The 23,128-nt window shown below is 46.9% G+C and overlaps 1 protein-coding gene across 9 annotated transcripts in view; it reads right to left on the bottom strand.

The window, feature by feature from the left end:
* Nucleotides 1-23,128, bottom strand: part of LOC147638756 (uncharacterized) — a 233,883-nt gene that overhangs the window by 166,040 nt on the left and 44,715 nt on the right. For 8 of the 9 annotated variants that reach the window (XR_015265964.1, XM_086798726.1, XM_086798725.1 and 5 more), the window contains exons 7-10: nucleotides 21,941-22,234; nucleotides 21,688-21,759; nucleotides 21,375-21,557; nucleotides 16,321-16,510 (exon numbers count right to left, since the gene is read on the bottom strand). Coding sequence is in view for 8 of the 9 variants with exons in the window: in XM_086798726.1 (XP_086654852.1) it covers nucleotides 16,321-16,510; nucleotides 21,375-21,557; nucleotides 21,688-21,759; nucleotides 21,941-22,234 (739 nt within the window). In the remaining variant the exon portion in view is untranslated. Of the gene's footprint in view, nucleotides 1-16,017; nucleotides 16,078-16,320; nucleotides 16,511-21,374; nucleotides 21,558-21,687; nucleotides 21,760-21,940; nucleotides 22,235-23,128 lie in introns of those variants that run through there. The other variant, XM_086798733.1, reaches the window with a different exon arrangement.

Below are 23,128 nucleotides of genomic sequence, written 5' to 3'. Positions count from 1 at the left end.
TATTATTTCATGCTTTGAGGTTGTTGTGCGCCGACCACTCCCGCCATGTGCCACGACCAATGTGCCTCACACGCCCGGCCGGCCACTCCCATTTTCCATGCGCCATGGCCGCCATCTATTGCGCCTGTCACTCCTTGCTGGGCCACTCCCATCATCTGGCCACTCACCATTCAGCTGACCACTGTTGCCATCAACCATGAGGTTGGCCACCTGCCATCAAGCAGGGGAGCGAGCACTCACCATCACCATGGGACCAGCCACTCGCCACGGTCCACAACGCCCTTTCAAATCCACTTGTCCCTCCCACCACCCACCCCCCCCACCCCCCCTGGGCGACCCTTTCCCCTCATCCCCTCGTCCCCCCATTCTGACCCCTGCACCCGTCCCTCTCCAATCGCCCCAATCAACACCCTGCTTGTGTGCTGCTGTTGTGGGTCGTGTCACCCGTTTGCGTTTAGCCCATGCCATAAGCCCCCAGCCCTTCTTGCCCGCCCTTCATACCCGTCACTGCCCAACGCCCACCGGCATACTCTTCAAACCATCATCACCCACCTTCAACCAAACACCTCTCTAACACCATCAACCCCTAATGCTTCTGCAATTCATCATCACCCCCTTGTTCACTTATCACTTATAGTCCGTCTTATTTCCCCCCTTCTTCACTTATCTCCCCCTACACAACTTATCACTATCTTACCACCTCCATTTGTCCCCTTCCTAGCAACTCGCCTATCGACCTCTACTATCCGCCAGCCACCCTGTTCACCTCTCTTGCACACCCATCCTTGTCAACCGTTGCTCTCGGCCGGCCACATTGTTCACCTTTACTCGCACGCCAATCTTCCATAAATTGCTTTGCCCCCCTTGCTTGTCATCCTTTTCTATGACAAATCGTACCGGCATGCCCCGCACACCTCGTGCCACCATTCTATGGCTTTTCCCCTCTACACAACCCACTGTCTTACTTGTAAGGTCTCTAAAGACCTAACCAAGGATTATCCAACTTAGAACCATAGAGGATTAGGGTTAGACCCACATACCTAAGAAATCCAAAGAGTTTCATAGACCCAACGTCGTACGACATCGCTTGACCATGAAGAATTGTGACTAGTGACTCACCACCCAGCTTTAGGTTCAGTGCCTCGAACCACCCCCAAGCCTGAGACCCCAACCTAGTATGCCAAGACCCCAACCTAGTATGCCATACCTCTAGGCCGAACCACCTGCTGCCACTGGCAGATCCATGGCCCTAAGATCATGCATGGCCCTAGAAGCTCTCCTATATACCACCATGTGCATAACTCTAATATCTCATAAGTGCCCCCAAGGTCACTTATATATAGCAATAACCCTACTATTATTGGCCCTTGCTTTATACATAAAGCAAAAAGCTTTATGTATAAGCTTTCCTGCTTTATTTATAAGACTTTAACTATAACTAGCCCCTTGCAATTTAGTGACCCACAACCAATCCATATCTCATCCGCGTAGTTCCCTTTGCCTATGTGTGAACCCTCTAGGTTCCCACTCCCTACTAAGCCTTAACCCTAATCCTTGGTTAACCCTAACTCTTATCCTGGGTTAGCGCATGCCCCTAACATCTAGTTAGGGACGTAACATTATCTCCCCCTTCTATTAGATTCACGTCCTCGTGAATCCATAAGGAGATACACCACTGTAAGTGATTCCTCGGATCCTGACAAATCACTCATTAGCGCCCCTGTACTCTGTCTCTATACTTGACAAGGCAACTGTTGGCTGGTCTCAGTAGAAGGCCACTCTTCGAGACAAGCTCAGGTGTGGATGTCCCAAATATGCTGTCTGAAGGGGTCCAACGGGGTGAACTGGTTCATCTCTGTGTGTGTGATCTGTAGAAGGGGGGAGGTGAGGTCATACTGTAGTGGTGGGAGGCGTTCCATCTGTATACCATGTGATGTGAACCATACAGAGACTTTCACAAACCAAGTGTCATGCCCTTTTTTGCTAGTAGGTGTGAAGACTCCATGGCTAGATGGGGGAACCTGTGTGGGCCCATCTCCCGCAGTCAATAGTTGTATGAGATGATTTGGAATAGGGTATCTACCTCCATTGGTGTTGCGGGGAACTCTCCTCTCAGAATCTCATTTGGCACTGATGGTTTGCTGCGGCTCATGCAGGATAACATCATGATCTGAGTCCTCTCAATCTTCTTCCATCTATCTGGTGATAGGTCAGGTCCCCAAAAGGCCATGCCATACATCAATGTGGGTGTGACTAGCACATTCACCTAATGGATGAGCAATAGAGCACAACCGTCGTGGGGTACTTACCAATGCTTCGATCTCGAGTCCCTTGAGGCCTCCAAGCTCGCTTGTCAAGCTCCACCTCCACACTGTCACTGTGGAGTCGCTCACACCATTACATAGACCAATCACACTCTCTCTCTCTCTCATACAAGCATAAGTACACAAGCATGAAAGAAGCACAATGCTAGAATGCTCTCACTCCTCACTCTCTCTCAAGTCACAAGGGGAGAGCTCTCAATAGCACAAAGGGAATTGTGTCTTTTCATTATGAGAAAAAGCCTTATATACAATTGGCCCTTATTCACACTTGGGCAGGCCTTGGGTGGCCATCTCATAATGTACAACCTTTATAGAGTCTTTTCATGACGCTTATTAATGTCCTCAATTGAGGATCATGTTGTTAATCCAAAATGGGATTCACATCTCCCCCTTCCTGATGTAGGTTCTGTCCTCAGAACCTATTACCGAGGTCGGAAGATCTGGTCACCGAACTCATGTCGGTAGCAATTTCGTCTGGATTGGAGCTTCCGAAGAGTGCGGTGAAATGCTGAGTGTGACTTCCAAAATCCAGTGTCCACCATGTCTTCAAATGTAACATGCATGTAGGGCACTGGGCATGGGGATAGTGTAAAACCACCCCCATGAGGGCCAGGAAGGCCCTGGCTGTTGTAACACACATGGGAGTCCTTATTTTTGGCCTCCTGGAATTCCAGCAACATCCACCTTCTCTTGATAGGCATGTACATTGGATCTACCCTCATTGTTGGTGGCGCGCTCATGTATACTCTGTTGTATTTTAGAACTGACAGAAACTCTTTCCTCCATGTGGGTTGGATTCCAAAATCTATGAGTTATGGTTGTTCTTCATTAGTGATGATGGTGGCGTAGCCACCTCTCATGTGCATAGGATATATCTTTCTTCATCTCCTAAAACAGTAGCTGATCATGAATGTGACAATGTGAATTTCCAGCAAGTCAGCCAACTGAGGATTGGCGAGCCTTGTGTGTTTTACGACATTTGCCCACAATATACTGTCTCTCGCCAAAGGAAGTAATTCTTCTAAGTCGGGGCGTGGGACACAGAGAGGGTATGGTACATAATGATGTCTTGTTGGTGTGACTACAGAGTATGCCTCTAGCATGATGTGGGGGGTAGAGTCGAATGGAGCAATATGCATGAGAACTTTGAACATGAGTTTTGACTTCAAAAGCAGATTGCCTCCTAGAATAAATTCCTCGTACTCTGCAGCTGTCAAAGAATCCAAGACATTATTTTCAGTAAAAGGCGCAATATTATCTTGTGGAGTGAGACTGCGTACCTCCTGAGGTTGCCGTGGTGGAGATGGGTTAGGTGCCAGTACCTCCTCGGGGACGAGAGTGTTATTGGGAAAATCTAGCTCGGGAGGAGAGAAAGAAGAGTAAATACAATCAGCTTGGGAGGAGGTAGTAGGTGGCGCGCTAGAATAGCGATTGAGAAGCCTACTGGCTATATTAGAATATACAAAGTAAGTGGATTTTGATATTGAAGAGGGACCTTCTTCTTGACCTTTACCAGTGCTAGGGAGTGGGTGGCTATGCTTATGGGCTTTGAAAAAGTTTTGTATTTTGGAAATTTCTTCATTTTCGATATTAGGGTAGTTTATGTGAGTGGCATCAAAATTATATCGTATATTTGTGAGCATAGCTTCTAAATGCTTGTGGATATTAGTATAGGGTTTAAGTATGCCGACAGGGTGATATAATGTAGACTCACAGAGATTCAAATGTTGGTGAGTGTTGTACACCTCCAGCCACCCATGACTGATAACCCATTGATGAGTATTTGCTACTACCTCGTAGTTGGCTGGTGTCTCAGGTATGCCATCTGGAACAAACAGGTCGAGTTTTTCGATACTGTTGTGTACGATTTTTGAATTTTAGAGCATGCGACACCAACTAAGCAGGTTTAGCGCTATAGGGTGTAAGGGGTAGAAGAAGATGTCCTGAGGGTTAGTTAATACAAGGTCTCCCCTCAAAATGCCCATTATGATGGTTCACGCCGTGAACCGCTTCAAAATGGTTCACACCGTGAACGGTTTACTGAACTTTCACGTGTCCAAAATTTTGGCGGATTGCACCGTGTCAGAGGTGTCAGGATAAGGGTTTCTATTTTTGGAAGGTAATCCCGTGGTTTCCGACGATAATCTCGGCATTGATTACGTGAGCGATTCTTTGCGTGAAACTGCAGAAAAATGGTTCATGGCGTGAACGACTTTGCCGCACTTTCACGTGGAACTTCCCGCTCGACAGTCTGTGATTTTGGGTGCATAATATTTATACAAATGATGACAATTAGATTGTGCCACTCCTAAGGAATGAAATGAAAGTTCTTGGCTCAATCAATGGTACTTTATGTTTTTGATTTTTATGAAATTTTTTTTTTTTAAAAGAAGAAAACAATACACAACCTGCTCCTACACGTTGGTGATTTTGGTGATGCGAAATTCAAAATTATCAAAAGTAACCAATGAATCCTTTCCTAAGCTACTCCACCGTAACATTCAGAGCATCTTTTTTTTTCCACCACGCATACCTTATCCCTTCATTTTCCACACAATGCACTACCAGAATGCAAAGGCAATAATGAATCCTATGCAATGGGAGCTGAAACTCAAAGAGGATGGAAGAAACAAAGGCGTTTCCCCGGCAGCGGCACCAAAAATGTTATAGGCTACCACATCTCCAAGAGAGAACTCTACACATTCACCTAATGGATGAGCAATAGAGCACAACCGTCGCGGGTACTTACCAATGCTTCGATCTCGAGTCCCTTGAGGCCTCCAAGCTTGCTTGTCAAGCTCCACCTCCACACTATCACCGTGGAGTCGCTCACACCATTACATAGACCAATCACACTCTCTCATACAAGCATAAGTACACAAGCATAAAAGAGGCACAATAATAGAATGCTCTCACTCCTCAATCTCTCTCAAGTCACAAGGGGAGAGCTCTCAATAGCACAAAGGAGATTGTGTCTTTTCATTATGAGAAAATGGATTTTATACAATTAGCCCTTATTCACACTTGGACGCCCAAAACTTACTTACTAGGCCTTGGGTGGCCAATATCTCATAATGTACAACCTTTAAGTGCCTTTTCATGACACTTATTAATGTCCTCAATTGAGGATCATGTTGTTAATCCAAAATGGGATTAACAGCTATCCATCAGAGGACTCCGTTTGAGGTATTTTATGGCAAAAAACAGACTGTTTTCCATCTCCATGTCTTTGGCTGTCGTGCTTACACACAAACTCCGAATGACACAAGAGGCAAGCTTGAGCTAAGGAGTGAGTTGCTCATTTTTGTGGGCTACTCTTCTGAATCAAAGGCTTACAATGTTTTTGATTCAAGATCGAACAAAGTCTTCGTTTGTCAAGACATTGTCTTCGATGAGCGGAACTTACTTCGCCTTCCGCTACCCATACCACCCGAACAAGAATCTCTGATTGTGCCACATGAACCCGATTAGTCAACTATTACTCCGCCACTTGAGGAGCCTACTTCCTCCTGACAGCCAGCCAAGGACCCTTAACCCGGCAAGTACCGACAGACCATGTGGGACTCAGGTATGCTTCCCAGCGATACCCCCTTGGATGGTCCTCGTCGGTCCACCAAGCTCAATCCTCGTGCCTCATTTGCCTCTGTTTTTTCAGCAAACTATGTGGCGCATGATGAGCCAACATCATGGAAAGAGGCAATCAAACAGCCAGCCTAGAAACAAGCTATGGAACAAGAACTTGAAAGCATTGATCGTAATGGCACGTGGTCCCTTGTGGATTGCACTCATCATAAGATGGTCATTGGAACCAAATGGACTTTTCGCACAACGGTCAAGGACCATAAAGTGGAGGAAGGGGAGGAGGGTCTAAGGACTGACTTGGAGCAGTTGAAAGCTGCGAGTGATAAGTTGCGGGAACAACTGCAGACCACTAAGAAAGATTGGGTGGAGGTGGTGAAGAAGCACAAACCCCCACAGAGCATCATACATGAGACTCCCCAGGAGAAGAAACGCAGGAAGGATAGGGCCCTCCATGTGTGAGTGCAGGGCTACAGGCGGGGGCTTCCCCCAAGGAGGATGCCATGATGCTTTACTAGATGCTAGGAGAGGACAGGATCGCCCCCCCCCCTTTGCAGATACATGGAGGGCAGGCAAGGATTTGACACGACAGTGGCCCCTCATCATTAGATTCCCCGATGCCAGCAATAGACAGGCCTTCTTAGACAGGCGGGCTGCCCTCAAGGGCACACAGGTGTACATGGGAGATGATCTCACTCCAGCACAGGTGGCACACTAGGTGAGGCGATGGTGACAATTCATGAGGCCTGCAAAGCAGGCAAGTGGGCTATCTACACTATCAATGAGCGTCATCCCAAATAGGGACACGGGGTCTATGAGACCAAACACCTGTGGTTGGCAGTACGTAACTGCCATGGCATGCTGTAGTCGAATCCAGGAGGCTTGAGCGAGATTCTCACAGGCAGGGATGTCATTTTTTATACAGAGACTCATCAGAGCCCTGAGAGGGACTTACCATACATAGCCGGGTATGAGTGGGAGTCAGTTTTCTGAGGCGAGACCCGCACATGAGGAGTACGTGGCTCTGGAGGGGTAGCTGTCCTTTTTAGATCCCATCTCCGACAAATTCTCAGCATCGTCCGAAAGGACGAGGATGCACGGTATCTTTGGGTGCGGCTACAGCTTAGCAGTGACAGAGTCATCCACATTGCTGTGTGTTATTTTGCAGCACGCCACTCCCCTTACGCTGCACAGCAAGGTCAGTCACCATACTTACCATTATATGGGGATATCATGGAGTTCTCACAGCTAGGGGAAGTCTTGCTCAGGGATTTCGACGCAAGGATGGGAAGTCAGCAGGCCCCACTACTCGATCTAGATGACCCTATCAGACTATAGGAGCTGGACATCACTGACACAGGGCTGTAGCGATCATCACAAGACCGTGAGGAGGTCACAGTGTATGGGAGATATTTATTAGAACTGGAAGCTGCACATGGTCTCGTTATCTATAACGCGATGTCCCGATGGCCCTCCTCTGGTGCCCTCCCCTCCTAGCACCGTGGACTACCTTATGGGATCTCCGGCTTTGGCACACCTTCTCCCCGACTTCTCCATCCCGCCACCCGCTTTTGAAGCTAACCATAACTACCTCTCGTTCACGCTTACCTGCACACCACCCATCCCTCCACCACCACCCCCCATCTCACATTACACTCAGGTCCTTTTTAATCACAAGCTTGACCTTGTTTACTCCAACCACATCTACCGCCAACTCCAGGATGTGGAACCTACTGTCCCCCTATCCACCCTCACATCACAGCTCACCACCATACTCCACACATCAGCCACCGCTTCCTTCATCTGCATGCGGCGGTCTACCACCAAGCCACCTTGCGGTTCCATGCCCCAGAACTGCTGGTATGATGACGAATGCTGGGCCACACGCTCCCGTCATAAGCATGAGGTACGGATTGGGAAAATCACGAAGCACCAAGTGCAACGGATTTCTCAACAGCTCACCCAACGCAAGAAACGGGAGCTCTATGCTCAGAAAGAGGATGAGTTATATCGACTTTTCTTAGGGCTGAACTGCAAAGAGGCCTCGAGGAAACTCCGAGAACATCGCCCTCCCACACCTATCACCTACCCGGACACATGGCACTCCTATGCACGCTCCCTCTATCATATCCCCCATCAGCCAACCCTACCTCCACCACCAAATCCCCGTCCCACCACCTCCGCATGGTCCTCAAGGCCATTCGTAGACTACGCAATGGGCGAGCCCACGATCACGAGGGACTCACTACCGGGTACATCTCGCATGCCGATGATACCCTGGCGCCCCTGCTAGCCTACATGTTCAATAGAGCCCTTCATGAAGGATTTCCACCCTCTTGGTCCACCAACACCATCACCCCCATCTGCAAAGCCGGAGATCCACTTGATCCTAATAACTACAGGACAATCATGATTGGCCACACATTGGCCAAACTCTATGGATCAGTGCTAGAGGCGGAGCTCAGTTCATTTAAAAGAGCCAGGGATGCAAAGCCTCAGGACAGGCTGGCTTTCGGCGGAGCTACTCTACCCTTGACCACATCTTCACCCTCCGCGCCATCATCGAGGAGGGTAGAGCACGACATCAGAGGATTTACTGCTGCTTTGTTGATTTCCGCAAAGCTTTTGATACTGTACCCCGAGCCCGCCTCCTACACCGTCTACAGGAGATCGTTGTCCCATCTGACATGGTTTAAAGCATCATCGCCCTTTATGAGTCCGTCACCGGATGAGTGAGAGCCCTAGGAGGTACATCACAAGAGATTTCCAGCACTATTGGGGTGAAACAGGGCTGCCCTCTATCACCCACTCTTTTCAACCTCTACATTGATGAGATCTCGAGCTTCATTGAAATTTGACAGATTAGGCAGGGCTGGTCCCACACTGGCAGGCATATTGATCACCATACTACTTTATGCAGATGACATCGTCCTCCTCTCAGACTCGGCCGAGGTGCTTCAGAGACAGTTGGATGCCTTACATGACTTTTGCACTCAGCGGGACCTCTCTGTTAACCTTGGTAAAACCAAGGTAATGGTCTTCAATACCTCTCGCCCCTCCTCACATCCAGACTGAGCTTCATATATAGAGGGGATCCTGTGGAGATTGTCTCATCCTATGTCTACCTTGGTATCATTTTCAATGGCCAAAGAAAGATAGGCTTGCATTGCCACAACAATGTGAGCAGGTATGCATTTTTTTACTAATGTGTTTCATGTACATATATATCTAAGCTCACGTACCCCTTGACTTTTGATATGCTAATTAATTACTATAGTATGTGTATTTGAGTAGGTTATCTATCTGCCAATGGTGCATGACATTAAATGGTGGTACGTCATCCCTATTGCACCACGTTCCAAAGTGATGTATAATACATTCACTGATATAGAGCATATGGAGGATGTAGCAAGCCGCAATGAAGATGATGTCGAACATGCCAATGAAGATGTTGTGATCGATGATCAAGAAATAAGAGAGCACAACACTCAAAGTAGATTCATGAGAATGAGTGAAGTAGAAGTGAAATGACATGATAAGGTCACTTACACACTCATAAGAGTGCATACATATGCTCGAGGGAAAAAACCTCCTAAAGAGGAAAAAAGTTCCTCAGCCCATTATTAGCCTATGTCCACACACCACTACCATATAAATGCTCCTTATTACCACTTGGAGATTGATTAGCCACATGATCCTTGTACATGTTCACATCATCACTTCATGGGGGGTTTTGAGTTTGCAGACGACATGGGCTTATTTTTGCATGGCCAAGAGGCCAATCTTCTTTGGGCAGAGCAGTCGCTCCAGGTTTTTAGTGCAGCTTCGGGAGCATTGATCAATTGGCGCCAGACAGTGGCCTTTTGGATCAGTAGTGCTCCCACTCCGGCATGGAGCCCGGACCCCGGTTTTAGATGGATTCCTCCTGGCACAGCAGTGCGGTATTTGGGATGCCAGATTGGACTGGATTTGTCACCTGAGCAGCAGATTGCCCCGCTTCTTCTGAGCATTCGGAAGAAGCTTTTGTATTGGAGTACAGCTCGACTATCCTTGGCTGGGAGGGTGGTGGTGGCAAATCAGGTGCTGCTAGCGACCATGTGGTACATTACGTCTTGCTGGATCTTCTCGAGCTCTTGCATCAGCCAGGTACAGAGGCTGATCAGGAACTTTCTTTGGTCTGGGTGGGACGGTCAGCCAGCCCGGGCAAAGGTTGCATGGGCAGTTATTACACTTCCGCTGGCTCAGGGTGGCTTGGGCATTATAGATCCAGTCGATCAGAGTAGAGCCTTATTGGGGAAGCTTATTGTTCGGGGGCTGCTTCCAGGCGCTGAGCCTTGGAAAGAGCTTCTCTTGCAGCGGCTGTGCAGGCTCGGGCTCCCCCAGCAGGGGGCACTTGGGCACCAGAGATTCGCTGGATCTTCATAGAGATGAGGAGGACAGGCCACAGTAGAGGATGGGAGGACAGATTTGCTTTGAGTATCCTGAGAGCTTGGGAGCTGCTGAGACCGGGGCTCTCTCAGCGACCTCCTTCTTGTGTTGAGGAGCGGGCCAGACAGCCGCTCATCTGGAGCCCAGCGGTTCGCACAAAGCAGGGTCATATGCTGGGTTCTCGGCCTCATCTAGCCTGGGGACCTTTAGCAGCACGCAGTTTTGGAGACTGGCAGACCTTCTGCAGTCTCCCAGAGGAGATCCAAGTGGAGAGGCTGAGTCACTTCAGAGGGGGGATGATTATGAGGGATGATATTCAGGAGGCACTCACAGAGGAGTGGTTCACGCCTTTCGAGCCGGTGGCCCCACGATGGATGGGAGCCTTTACTCAGTTGGAGATCCTGATTGCTGTCAGAGCTTGCACTGAGGATGGCAGATGCCTCTACTATGAGATTCAGGATGAGGGCAGACTTCAGAGAGTGGAGGTGGAGTCGCCTTTCGTTGCAGAGTGCACCTTTCAGAGGATACGGGTAGTGGCCGCCGCTTCTCGGAAGTGGCATATTGACCCCAACCCTGCTGATGTGCTCCCGGATTGGCGCATATGGGCATATGCAGCGCGCCCCTTGGCCCGGTTACAGTGGGACCCTGGGGAGTACGAGTGGCATGATCCTTATGCATCCCTTGAGGCCACAGAGATCACCTTTTTCCAGTATACTGTTCGGCTGGGGAGGCATATTTTGACGGCGAGGAGGATGGTCTCTCTAGCTGCAGAGCGGGGCATTGGTGGCTACAGGGACTCTCACAGGAGTTCCTGGAGGATCTCTGGGCTCGACTCTGGGCTAGTCGACAGGCCCGCAGGATCTCGACTTTCCAGTGGGGTGGCTGGTCGCCCACAGGGGCTCAGCAGTGGCACCTGGCTTGTTTACAGCGGTCTTCCGACGGCCTGCGTCCGATGCGGCCACCCTATGGAGACACAGAGACATTGCCATTGGGATTGCCCTCAGGCGCAGCAGATTTGGCTGCGGATGCTGCGTATTCTGGCCCCCCTCTCTCCAGAGGGTATGTTTACGTGGGGTGCCGCTGCTTGGTCGACTTCGACAGAGCCTGCTATGGGCTATGAGATGGAGCAGGACAGTCAAGCCATCAGATTCATTAGGGGCCAGCCTCGCCTGGTTCCGGCACCGGATTTCTCGTCCGCCAGCTAGACACAGGAGAGGGATTTACGATGGGAGCTCCTGAGCAGCCTGACCATCTGGTTCACCTGGAGGGCCCGGTGTTTCACGGCCTTTGAGGGGAGACTGGAACCACCAGCAAAGACTGTTCGGGGGATCTGGCAGGAGTTGATCCACACCCTGCGAGGACAATATGACCGCATCCGGGGCGACTCGGATGAGGCGATCTTGCGGCGCCAGGCCTTTCACACCACCTGGCGCAGCGGCCCCTTCTACACCTTACACACGGGATCCCCCCGTTGGCATTACAGGCCACCTGTTTGGCTTTCCCCCCCCCCTATTGTATGATTTAGCCTCTCAGTCCTTAGTACTGATGCTTGTATTTTGCAGCACCTAGGGAGAGTCTCCCGGGCTGCCTTGCTGTATTCACTGCTCTGTTTCTCTTATGAGCAGGAGAGATCTTTTGTAGCCCTACGGGCTTTTTTATATAACTAATGAAAGGATCTTTTCTCGGGGAAAAAAAAAAGGTGAGCATCCACAGGCAAAGGAGCTAGTTCCAGTGTCCGTAGTTCCCGAGGAGGCAGTGATGAAGACATCATTTTAGATAGCCAATCTAGTAGCCATGCTATTGGTGTTTAGACCGGTGTGTGGAGCAAAGAGCGAGTTCATTAGAAGATCTGTACTGGGTTGGAGCAATGGATCATCATTTACACTCATGCTCCAAGTTAAGTAGGAGGGCATGTCACGTGCACACACTCCCAAGTGTAAGGTGGGCATTCTTCTACCGATTGACCAACTCGAAGGTTGAGTATGTGGCCGGATTCATGTGTTTGTAAGGGCTATTGTGCGAAATCATTGTAATATTGTCCACTCCAGCCAAGTGTGCACAGAGTTATTGGGTTATTGTGTCAACACACTTAGTTGGACATTATTATTAGGGTTGGTAGAATTGATGCCACAATTCACAAGCATTAGACACTATAACTCGGAGTCTAGGCTTTAGTCATGTTCATTCATTGATCACTCAGTCATCATTGAGTCATTGAGAGCTCAGGAGCAGTGCTACCATTTGATATCTCTATTCACCATTATATATACTTCATGTTAGTAATACATGGTAGATTAGGTCATCTCTCTATACTATGCATTGAGCATGAAGAAGAAGCAGTTTGAGCATGGGTTTAAGTCTCTGATTAGACACTAATCGCAATCAAGCAATTCATAAACATGCTTCCACACCAAGTGACCCATGTTACACAATCCTGCAGTAAGAGAGACAGAGAGCCTATCCTCCTACTACCTCCTTGTAGAGAGAGGGGGCCAATCTCGGCTAATGCACCCCACCTCCCCCCCCTCCGCCCCCCAATGATGGTGCATGGAGCGGCCCATACTGTCGTGTAGAGGTGAAGGATCCTCTGCCAAACCTGTTGGGCTTTGGGGAAGTCCGAAAGGTAGTGCCATTGCAACTTTTCACATCTGATCCAAGCACCAACCCCAAAGTCATGTGGGGTAGAATTGCCTAAATAGCAGAGACAAGCCAAGCCGTATTTTATGAGGATGATGGGGGTTATATGAATGGTGTCCTATCAGATACCTACACTAGGACCCTGGTAAGTGGGAGTGGAAAGCCATGCCCTTCTTCACCTACCCTGTGGAATGTTGGTTCTGGGACAAATCAAGAGAGTCCCAAATTTTAGGCCCCATTGGGAGGCTTATGGGATCACCCTTGACATTCAGAGAGCTTTTTGGTGGAGGTTGTGGCACTCTACACGAAAACGAAGATTTCCTCCTTTATTTGGCTTTCTCTACATGGTGGCCTTGCCACCAACCAGTGGAGATCGGACGTTGGTGTTAGCCCAACTTGTCCAAGATGTGCAAGAGCTTCAGAGACAATCTACCATTGCTTATGGCTTATGGGAGTGCAGGGAGGCACGGAGAATTTGGATTGCAATAGCATACCTTTTTCGAAGGATGAGGGATGCCTACATTTGTTTTGGTGCTATTGCTTGGTTGGACACAGTTGGGCCTGCAACTCAGGTTTGAAGGGGAACAAAAGAGATATTCTGTACATGGTTGCATGTGCAGAAGCCTTGTTGTACTGATCCACAACAGCTCTAAGCCTTGTTGTACTGATCCACAACAGCTCTAAGCCTGATTAAGAACAAGATGCTGATTTAAACATGATTAAGACAAAGGAGAGAGAAGAAGAGAGAGATGGTTGGTGTCAGGTTTTCTAGTATTTAATATGGTACAAAAAGGTGACTTTATGTCTGTACATGGTTGGGCCCTTGGTCAGCCCCAAAGGGGTGACCTCTAGACCCTACATGACTTCTACTAATGACTTTAATGATGAAATGATGAGAATACTCAATGTCATTGATGCAAATGATGGGCTATGCTTATATATGTGTGGAAGCGGCTGGTCGGCAAGGTCTTGGACATGTAAAATGATTAAAGTATTCTTTAAATAGCTGCGCTGACTTTCCTGCTATCTCATGTAACTGGCCTTCGCCGCCTGCAGCTTGGTGCCAACTGCTGTCATGCTGGCTGCCGATAGGGTTCCATGCCCTCATGGTGATGATGATGATGATGATGACGACGACGATGCTGCTGATGCTGATGCTACTGATGCTAATGCTACTGTTGATGATGCCCTAAATGCTGTCCTAATCAGGGATTGATGATGTTCATGCTGAGGTTTATCCATCGCACGGGCGTGCATGTCACACCCTTAGCCATACGGTGATGGGTGACTTTAGCTGATAACTATACATAAGCATAAATGGGCTCAAAACAGTAGCTGCATGCTTAGTACTATTATAAGAAAACTCAATTCGTGGAAGATATCGCTCCCATTGAGACATACGCTCTCAGCATATCCTCCATAGTCTGGTTAGTCCTCTCCATCTGACCACCTGACTCAAGATGATCTGAAGACGACATGCTCAAGCATGTTTCTGATTTGGAAACATTGATTGCTAGAATTGTGTAGTGAATTTGGGATCTCAGACCAACCCATGGAGTTTACGCAACTTCTCAGCGAAGAGTTGAGCCAAGTCATGGCTCTTTGCTGTCGACTTTGTAAGGATAAACCTAGCCAGCTTTGTTAATCTATCCACAATGACCCAGATTGAATCATGGACCCTGCTAGTCCAAGCTAAACCTACTACAAAATCCATCGAGACACTCTACCATTTGTTCTATGGAATTTGCAGTGGATGCAACATGCCCCCAACTCTAAGCCTCTCAGCTTTGTTGAGCTGTTACTGGGCACACTTCCGCACATAATCCTAAACATACCACAGATCCTGAATTTCACCATCCCACCCCCACCCATTTTGGCCGACCATGCATATCTCTTAGTCTCAAAGTGCCAGCATTGTCTAAGTGCTTTGCATTCATCGTGAAACAGACACCCCTGTCTTAATCTCAAAGTGCCATTCATTGTCTAAATGTTTTGCATTCATCATGAAAAAGGCCCGCCCTTCAGCTTCCCCCATTGCCCTTACCATGTAAGGAAAAGAGTTGGGCTTTGGCCTCGAGGTGGGCTGACTGTCTGTATCTTGTAAGTGATCTAGTAAATGACCAAATTCATACTGATCTTATGTGGAGGAAGTGGGAGATGGTGGTGGTGGTGGTGGTGATGGGATAGGCTGGTATAGAGCTAGGTGGAAGGTGATTGTGTGTGGTCAGCTCCTGGCATGAGTGAGTGAACTGTGGGGCTGCAAATCTGTGATGCAAAAGTAGGAGACCCTATGACATAGCCCACGATACTGTTACCACCTCCGTGAAGACTGCATGTGTATAACTCTGATCCAAGCCATATCTGCAAACCATTGTATATGATCAACTCGTGGGACATTGAGAGTTCTTCTTGTGGGAGCGGAATGGCATCTTCTAGGAAAGAGTTCTGTGTACATGGTGATTTTCCTGGCATTGAAGTCCCCAACCATCAACATCTCTCCTGCTGCCCATATCTCCCATATAATGTCAGAAAGGGTGGCACTGCCCTTCCTCCAGAAACCCTAGCATGATCAGATGTCTCCTCTGGGGAGAAGTAGCATGCTGCAATGTATACGTCCCTGGTGGAGAGCCTCTGGAGACAGAGATTCACAAATACTTGGCATGCTCATGTGTACTCAAAACAGAAAAATATAAATGCAACCAAGATTGCTACTCCTGATCTCAATACACTTCCATCCATATGTGTTCCATCCAATGTACTCAACCCGTGGACAAAAGGTAGGCACCCCTCCGGGCCTGATGAGTCTGTGTTGACCACAAGATCCATCCCCTGTAATGTTTCCCGAAAGTTGCTTGGTGCTAATTAAACTAGAGAGGGTGTGAACAATCAATATCTGACCAAAACACGGCATGAATAAACATCAAAAGTTCGTGTATCACCAATCACTGTGCATCTACCTCTTCAAATCTGCAATGCTATCACAAGTCTCAATAGTCTCCTAGGTTGAATCAACTGCTGCATGAGAAGGTATGGAGGGAGGATGAGACACCTGTAGGCTGTGGCAGTCATGATCTCTGACAGACCTAGAGATGTGAAAAATGTGTCCTCCCTGCTGGCAAGTAATCAAGGTGTTTCTATGAGTTGAATAGAGCATATTACAAGCCCATATGACTCAAACAGACCTCTAATGCATCATATCATAGGCTTCTTATAGTCTAGTGTAAGGCCCATATGGCCATGGAACTCTTGGTCACATAGAAGTGCAATACAAGTAATAATAAAGAAACTCATAAAATGAGAAAAAATTAAAAAAGGCATATGTCAGGTATACGCAGAGGAGGAACATGCATACCTGCGAAGGGACTGCCGATTACAGCCAATTTTAGTTGCATGTGAGAAAGGAATGATGGTGGTACTGGATTTGAAGCGGTTTCTGTAATTTGAAAAAGGGCAACCAATATTTTTCCAAGCTCTTTGTTGGTTCCAACTGGCTCGGAGGCTTCCCATTCTCCTTGTTCTTTGATGTAATCCATTACTGCTGCCTGTATAATTTTATTCATGACAAAAAATCATAAGAAATCATTCAAACCATGCAATCCATACAGATACACATTTGTTCATATAATGTGAGGAAATTTTGAAACAGCCGCCTCAATCACAACCCCTCCCAGTATGTGAGGAAGATTTAAGAAAGATGCTTAGTGAAAGATGTTGTGATGACCTCGAGAAAATGTAGGCATCTCACCTTATTCTTGTGTACTAGCATGGTGCAAGACAGGGGATCTCATTAGATCTTAAATGGGCACAAGATAGAAGAAAGCCTGCTTCTACACAGCCAAGGTTCCACGGAAGCTTGCATAAGCACTCCAAGAAATTGTATTACTACATTGATTAGGCTCAATAATTGTCTTATATACTTGGCTCTCCTTTCACACTTTTTAACCTATGCCATGCCCAAACTTACACAAGCACATAGGCTGGTATGTACATGGTCACTTATTATGCCCGTGGCTCACCATTGTTACAAACAATCCCTACCCATAGACTTTGTCCTCGAATCCATTAACATTCAGCTCAAGAGATGGTATTCAACACCACCACACCATGTAAGCCAATCACCCAAGAATGGTATGTCTGTAAAAAAATGTCCATGAGAACATAATGTCATCCATATCGTCAAAAACTGCATATAATGCTCTCAAATCAGCCCTCCATAAAGCCCGATGTCAACACATAGCTCCCATAAGGACTTTTGCATATAGGATACTCATAGCGCCTCCAAAACTGAAATTTGCAGGAAAATCCAGCAAGCATATAATCCACCTTTGCCACTATTCCTTGGTCATGCCTCTATAGCTCCGTCTGAAGCACACCACCGTAAGAGGAGTCTAGCCCAAGCACCACAGCCCAGCAAAAATAACAATAGAAGGCACCAGAACACCCAGCCACTATTCCTTGGTCCTCAGCTGCCCTAATGGGATACTTCAATACCCTTACCTCCCACTCAGATCCAATTGCCTACTCAAGTTGTCCTCTAAGGTTAGCTCTCACCTCCAATGTCTCTAATCTTTCAATTAAGAGCCTCTTCTGACTCTAGTTGACTTCCAGCTGACCAGAATCACCTTCAGCTGACACAGAAGTGCTCAAATTCTGCCTCCGAGATCCTCTCTTTGTATACTATCAGAAATCTGCTCTCCAGAGTCCCAAAGTGTCCTCCACCATCCGCTAGCCTCAAATCCTTGTCCTAAAGCCTCTTAGAACTAAGCAGCTACCCTAAGCTGACCTCTATCTGACCATAAACTCTCCTGGCTACCACAGACAAGTCAGATTTTGTCTGTTTTCTACTTCCAAAATTGGATGGCTTACTCCAGTCCAAAATTGATCCTCTAGTATCCGCCTCGATCCTCCAGCCTCCGCACACTTATAGACACACTCCCTAGACCTTCTTGACTGTCCTGCCGACCCGTACAACATTGTTTATGGGGATGCAGCACTGCACAGCCGGGTCAATCTCTCCTCTGAGTCAGCTAACACCATAGGGACCTCAAAACACTTAAACACCCAAGCTTTCTGACAGTTATCCTCAAACAAATCCAAAACACTCAGCTGGGGCACAGAATCACTTCCCCTGAACTAATACTAGTTAGAACAACATCCGTATACCACCTGCTGATCATTCTGATGGCCAGATGGCACACATCTGACCCTGTACCTCCCAACAGTTTCTAATTGAGTCAGAACTGACTCAGAATCAACATTCAGATATCGGACCAATACACCCCAATGGTTTATTTCCATCAACTCACTCAAAAACAACATCATATCACAACAATACGTCAAAACAAAAGTCTCTATATCCACTCACAACAAACACAGACCAACCTCTCATATTTCATCAGATAGACAAAGAAACTTCAAGGTCTTAACATCCCTGAGACATAGGGATATCAACAGTAAGAGAAGCAACAAGAGCAAGGGGGGATCCACAACAAGATTGTCTCTTCTCTTCAATCTTACAAAACCAAACACAAGAGGGCTCTGCAACCACACCTGCAGGCCACGACCAAGCACAGCAGAGAAGGAATTGAGCAATCTTTGGACGGGTTCGAGTTCCAACAGAGCTGCAGCAAGGAATCCTAAGGCACCAATCCACCTTCAAGATCCTCTATCACATCTATGCACTCTCTGCTCTAAACCAACCCAAATCTCCTCAGATCAATCCCGCGTCAATCCACACAAACCAGAAAGAAACGACAGCTGCTATCCAAAACTAAACCTTCGGTCTCCTCCCCTTCTCAATGTTCTCCCTTCTTCACCAGTATCTTCCAATTGTTTCCCAATTCTCCGATTCGCCCGAATAATCTCCACCACTGTGTTGTGCCTCACAGCTATTGCTTGTCTTTGTCAACTACCACACCACCATATGCACATGCAGAAGTTCTAGATTCACTTCACTGCAGCAGCTAACAGTTGTTTACTTGAGGTTGGTGACCATGCAACATCCCTTTTCCTAAGGTCTTCATATGTACTGTATTTGCCTTATTACTTTCGTGGGGTTTGGGCAGCCACCTCCATTGCGCATATTCTTTGGTCCACAGAAAAACCTATCAACGCTTTAGTCACTTGACCTTTGGCTGTTTGTTGTGTTTGCATAAACATGACATAGTGTCTGAGCTGCCACATCTTAATGCCCCTATCAAACATGTTTGTGAGAGCTATATTCTTGGAAAAATGCAACGAGCCTTGGTGGTTAACCAAGTACTGCTTGCCTCAGCCTAGTTCATTGCCTCATGTTGTGCTTCTCTCATGAATCGATTGGCCAGTTGCGGAGATTGGTTTGTAACTCTCTATGGTCAGGTTTGGATGGTACACTAGACACCTTCACAATAAAACAAAGACACCATATGTGGTGGGGACCCTTCACATGGTATTGACCCAATACTATGTATCTGTCTCTTCTCTCTCTTTGCACTTTGACTTTCATTACATTGTGCTATAACAAAGGGACTGAAAGTATTCATCAAAGTATAATCCCTTTCTATGATCTTCTGTATGTTACATTTTTATAGTGGATGGTGAAAAGATGAATTGGTATGATTAGATGCTGTAAATTTTGACTACCCTATCCTTTCGGGAATACATGTCAAGGGACCAGAGAAAGAAGCTAACCCTTTGAAGTAAATATTTCATGATGATAGTAGCTGGACAACTCTACAATTCTTGACTAACCTATCCTTTCCAGAATACATATCAAGAGACCACAGAGAAATAAGCTGGCCCTTCAAAGTAAATCATTCACAATGATAGCAAGACAACTGGGCCAGAGTGGCTTGGGAGACTATTATACGCCCCAAACAAGAAGGGGGGCTGAATATTGTAGATCCGGATACACAGAATAGAGCATTGCTTCGAAAGTTAGCGATCAAAGGATTCCTTCCAAGCACTGAGACTTGGAAGAATTTCGTTATGTTTCACGTTTCCGGTTGTACACCTCGTGGTGGTGGATATTGAGGCAGAGTATAGGACAGCTTGCTCTCCACTTATAGCTACCATTATCCGCAGCCTAGAGTAGCATGAGACCTTTTCTGAGATAGAGGCTTCCTAGATCAGAGGCTGAAGCTAATAGACAGCCCATTATGACCTCATTAGAGATGAGGTTATGCGACCTTTGGGTGCATCTGGATATATGCAGTGGCCTGGCAAGGAGAGATGTGCATCGCGACAGGTATTGCTTGGAAAACTTTTAAAAGTCTTCCTATGGATCAGAGACTTGCATCTACCCACATCACCTCAGGGAGAATCTTAGATGGATCGATCAAATTGATAAAGCATTAAAATACTCATGAGTGGATTACTTGGACATTTCACGATCGTCGTCGTCCTAGGTGGCTGGGAGTTTTCTCCAGGACGGGAGTGCCATCACAGGTGTTACCCTTGCTGGATCAGGATGAGACGGGAGATCATGTTTTTTATTCCATCCAGCTAGGATAGAGATTGTTGAAATGTGACAGGCAAGAGATTACTGTCCTTCATCCCATGAGAGTAGTTAATCGCTCGAGAAAGCACTGCATGTTGACCCTCCGCCTGATATTGGGATCTATGGGTCTTGGTGTGTATGGTTGTATGGTGGATGTCCTATCACATATCTTCATTGGGATCCTGGTGAGTGGGAGTGGATTGATGCATCCAATCCTATGAAGAGTCAGCCTTTTTTCAGCTTCATTTTCCATAATGTCAGTCTCCTTCTACTTGGACAGATTTAGAGGACTATGGCATTCTACTTGGACAAATTCAGAGGACTCCTACACTCAGGCCGCATTGGGAGAGCTATGACACCACCCCATTGACTCGAAAGAGATTTTGGCACAGACTTTGGCACTCATACAAAAGGAGCCAGATATCCCACTCTTTCGATTATTTTTACATGGTGGCCTTCCCATTAATCAGAGGGCTATTTTTGGAGTAGACCCTGCATTCCCCAAATGCCCAGTAGCTTCTGAGACAGTACAACATTGCATATGGGGGTAGTGCATTTGTACTATATGGGGAGATATTATTCACACTCTTATGGCCACATGGGCTCATATACAAGGACCATCCTGATCTGTGCAAGCAAAGCGCACTGTTTTCATGACAGGAGTGGGATCAAGGGATCTTTATCTCAATGACCCCCACAAGACTCTTTCGGCACATTTGTGCCCCATATTGGTTGAGATCACCCTACATTTTGGGATGAGGTCTTGTTTTCTTCTGGCTTCCAGCCTTGATTTTGTATGGTCTATTCATACTCAATAAAGAAAAAAAAAACAAAAAAACAAAACTGTAAAACCTTGGTATGAGATAGAGGACTTCCAATGTTGTGATACAAGACCAGAGCATCAAACAACATGAAAGCAAGGCAATGACCTCTTCTGCTACTTCGTCCTCGTCCTTGGATATAGCATCCATTGTTGAAGGTTTGGTGTCTAAAATGAAAGGTTGTATTGCTCCTTTTACAAATGAATTCCTCCATTCCCACCAATCAGTACTTGAAAGAGCACAATTTGTGGATGCTTTGTATATTGCAGAACTCTCTGCCAAGCTTACTATCTGAAAAATATAGAAATATAGAGATGCTTTTCAGTACATTTTCGAGCTCAATAATTATGGTACAACATCACGTGTTTTAAATAGAAAAAGTTCAAAAAATTGATAAACCATCCCAGTAGCTGACTCAAACCTGCAACAAGACCTCATGGCACAATTGTGTATGTTTAAGTTGCTTCCGCTCGAGTCTCTTGAGCTTTTCCTCCTTGATATTTCCAAAAAATATATGGTCAGAAGTATGTATTTGCAGAAGTGTACAAATGACTCTTTCCAATGAAAATTAGAAAGCTCATTCTTTCACTGATATCTATGCATTTCAATAAGATAGAATTTTTGAGATGGATCATGGAACACACCATCAAACTTGAAAAAAGAAACAAGGTTACCTGCCAGAGACGCTGTTCAAAATTGACCTCATTGTCACGATCGTGTTTAATCATAAGGAGAAGCTCATGATCACGAGCCAAAACAGCCTCCCATTCACGATTCCGTTGCTCTGATATCTGTTGTTCAAGTTCTAGTCGAAGTGCAATCTTTTCTTTCTCTTGGTTTTCTGCTGCTTGCAGTTCTTCTGCTTTCAAACTTTTCTCCTGCAGATCTCTCAAGGCTTTTTCATCCTCCTCCTTCTTCCTAATAGACTCGTCTATCTCCCTCTCTCTTTGCTTTATCTCCAACGCATCCTGTACAACCAATAAAAACATGTCAAGGTGGCCAAAAAATAAAAAATGTTAGGGGATAAAACCTAAACCTTGATTGGCCATTTTTATAGTGCAACCTTTTTCATCCCAAAGAATGTCAATGGTCGGTTGTAGCTGATTTGAATGCCCAAAACAAGAGAAATTGAACAAACGAATGGATTGTACTGATTGCTTTCAAGAGTAGGGAAAACCCTTTTATACAAAAAAACTGTAGGCGATTGATGTGAATGTCAATAATACACTGATGAATTCTTGACTAACGTCGGACGGTGAGGACCGCCTAGCTCCCCGAACCCTGACCTGCGCCCCTCCGCCTCTGTGCCTGCTTCGCCCCCTCCTTCCTCCGCCTCCCTCCCTTCCTCCATCACTGCGCCCCTCCGCCTCTGTGCCTACTTCGCCCCCATCCACACTCTGCCTCCCATCCTTCCTCCATCGCCATTTGTCCCTGCCTCTGCCCGCCCTTCTTCGCCCTCCAGTTTGCGCTGTTTCGCCTCCCCTCCTCTCCCTGCCTCCCCTCCTTCCTCCACCTCTTCCCTCTGCGCAGCCCTGTTGTGCTGCCCTTCCCCCACCCTTCTTCGCCTTTGCGTCCAGCCATCTCCCCCTTGCTTCCCTTTCCTTTTTGCTTTTCCCTTTTCCACCCTCCCTTCCTTTCCTCCGCCTCCTTGCCTACCTCTTCCCCTTGGTTTGGATTGCTCCTCATCTGGGTTCAAGTCGGCCTTTTTCTTTGATTAGCATCCTGGCTAATCATTCTCCCTCGGCCGGGCGAACCATTGTTTTTTCCGAAGCCAAGCTTGCGGTCCTCTACACCAAAATAGAGAAAGACTCCAAAACGACCCTCATTGCCAGAATCTTTGGATCTCACCCGTCCCGTCTCCA

Source organism: Cibotium barometz, chromosome 5 (genome assembly GCF_041138505.1).
Source record: "Cibotium barometz isolate CiBa-2024 chromosome 5, ASM4113850v1, whole genome shotgun sequence".
Taxonomy (NCBI): Eukaryota; Viridiplantae; Streptophyta; class Polypodiopsida; order Cyatheales; family Cibotiaceae; genus Cibotium; species Cibotium barometz.
Note: the sequence above shows the minus strand (reverse complement) of the source record. Positions and strands in the feature narration are given on the sequence as shown.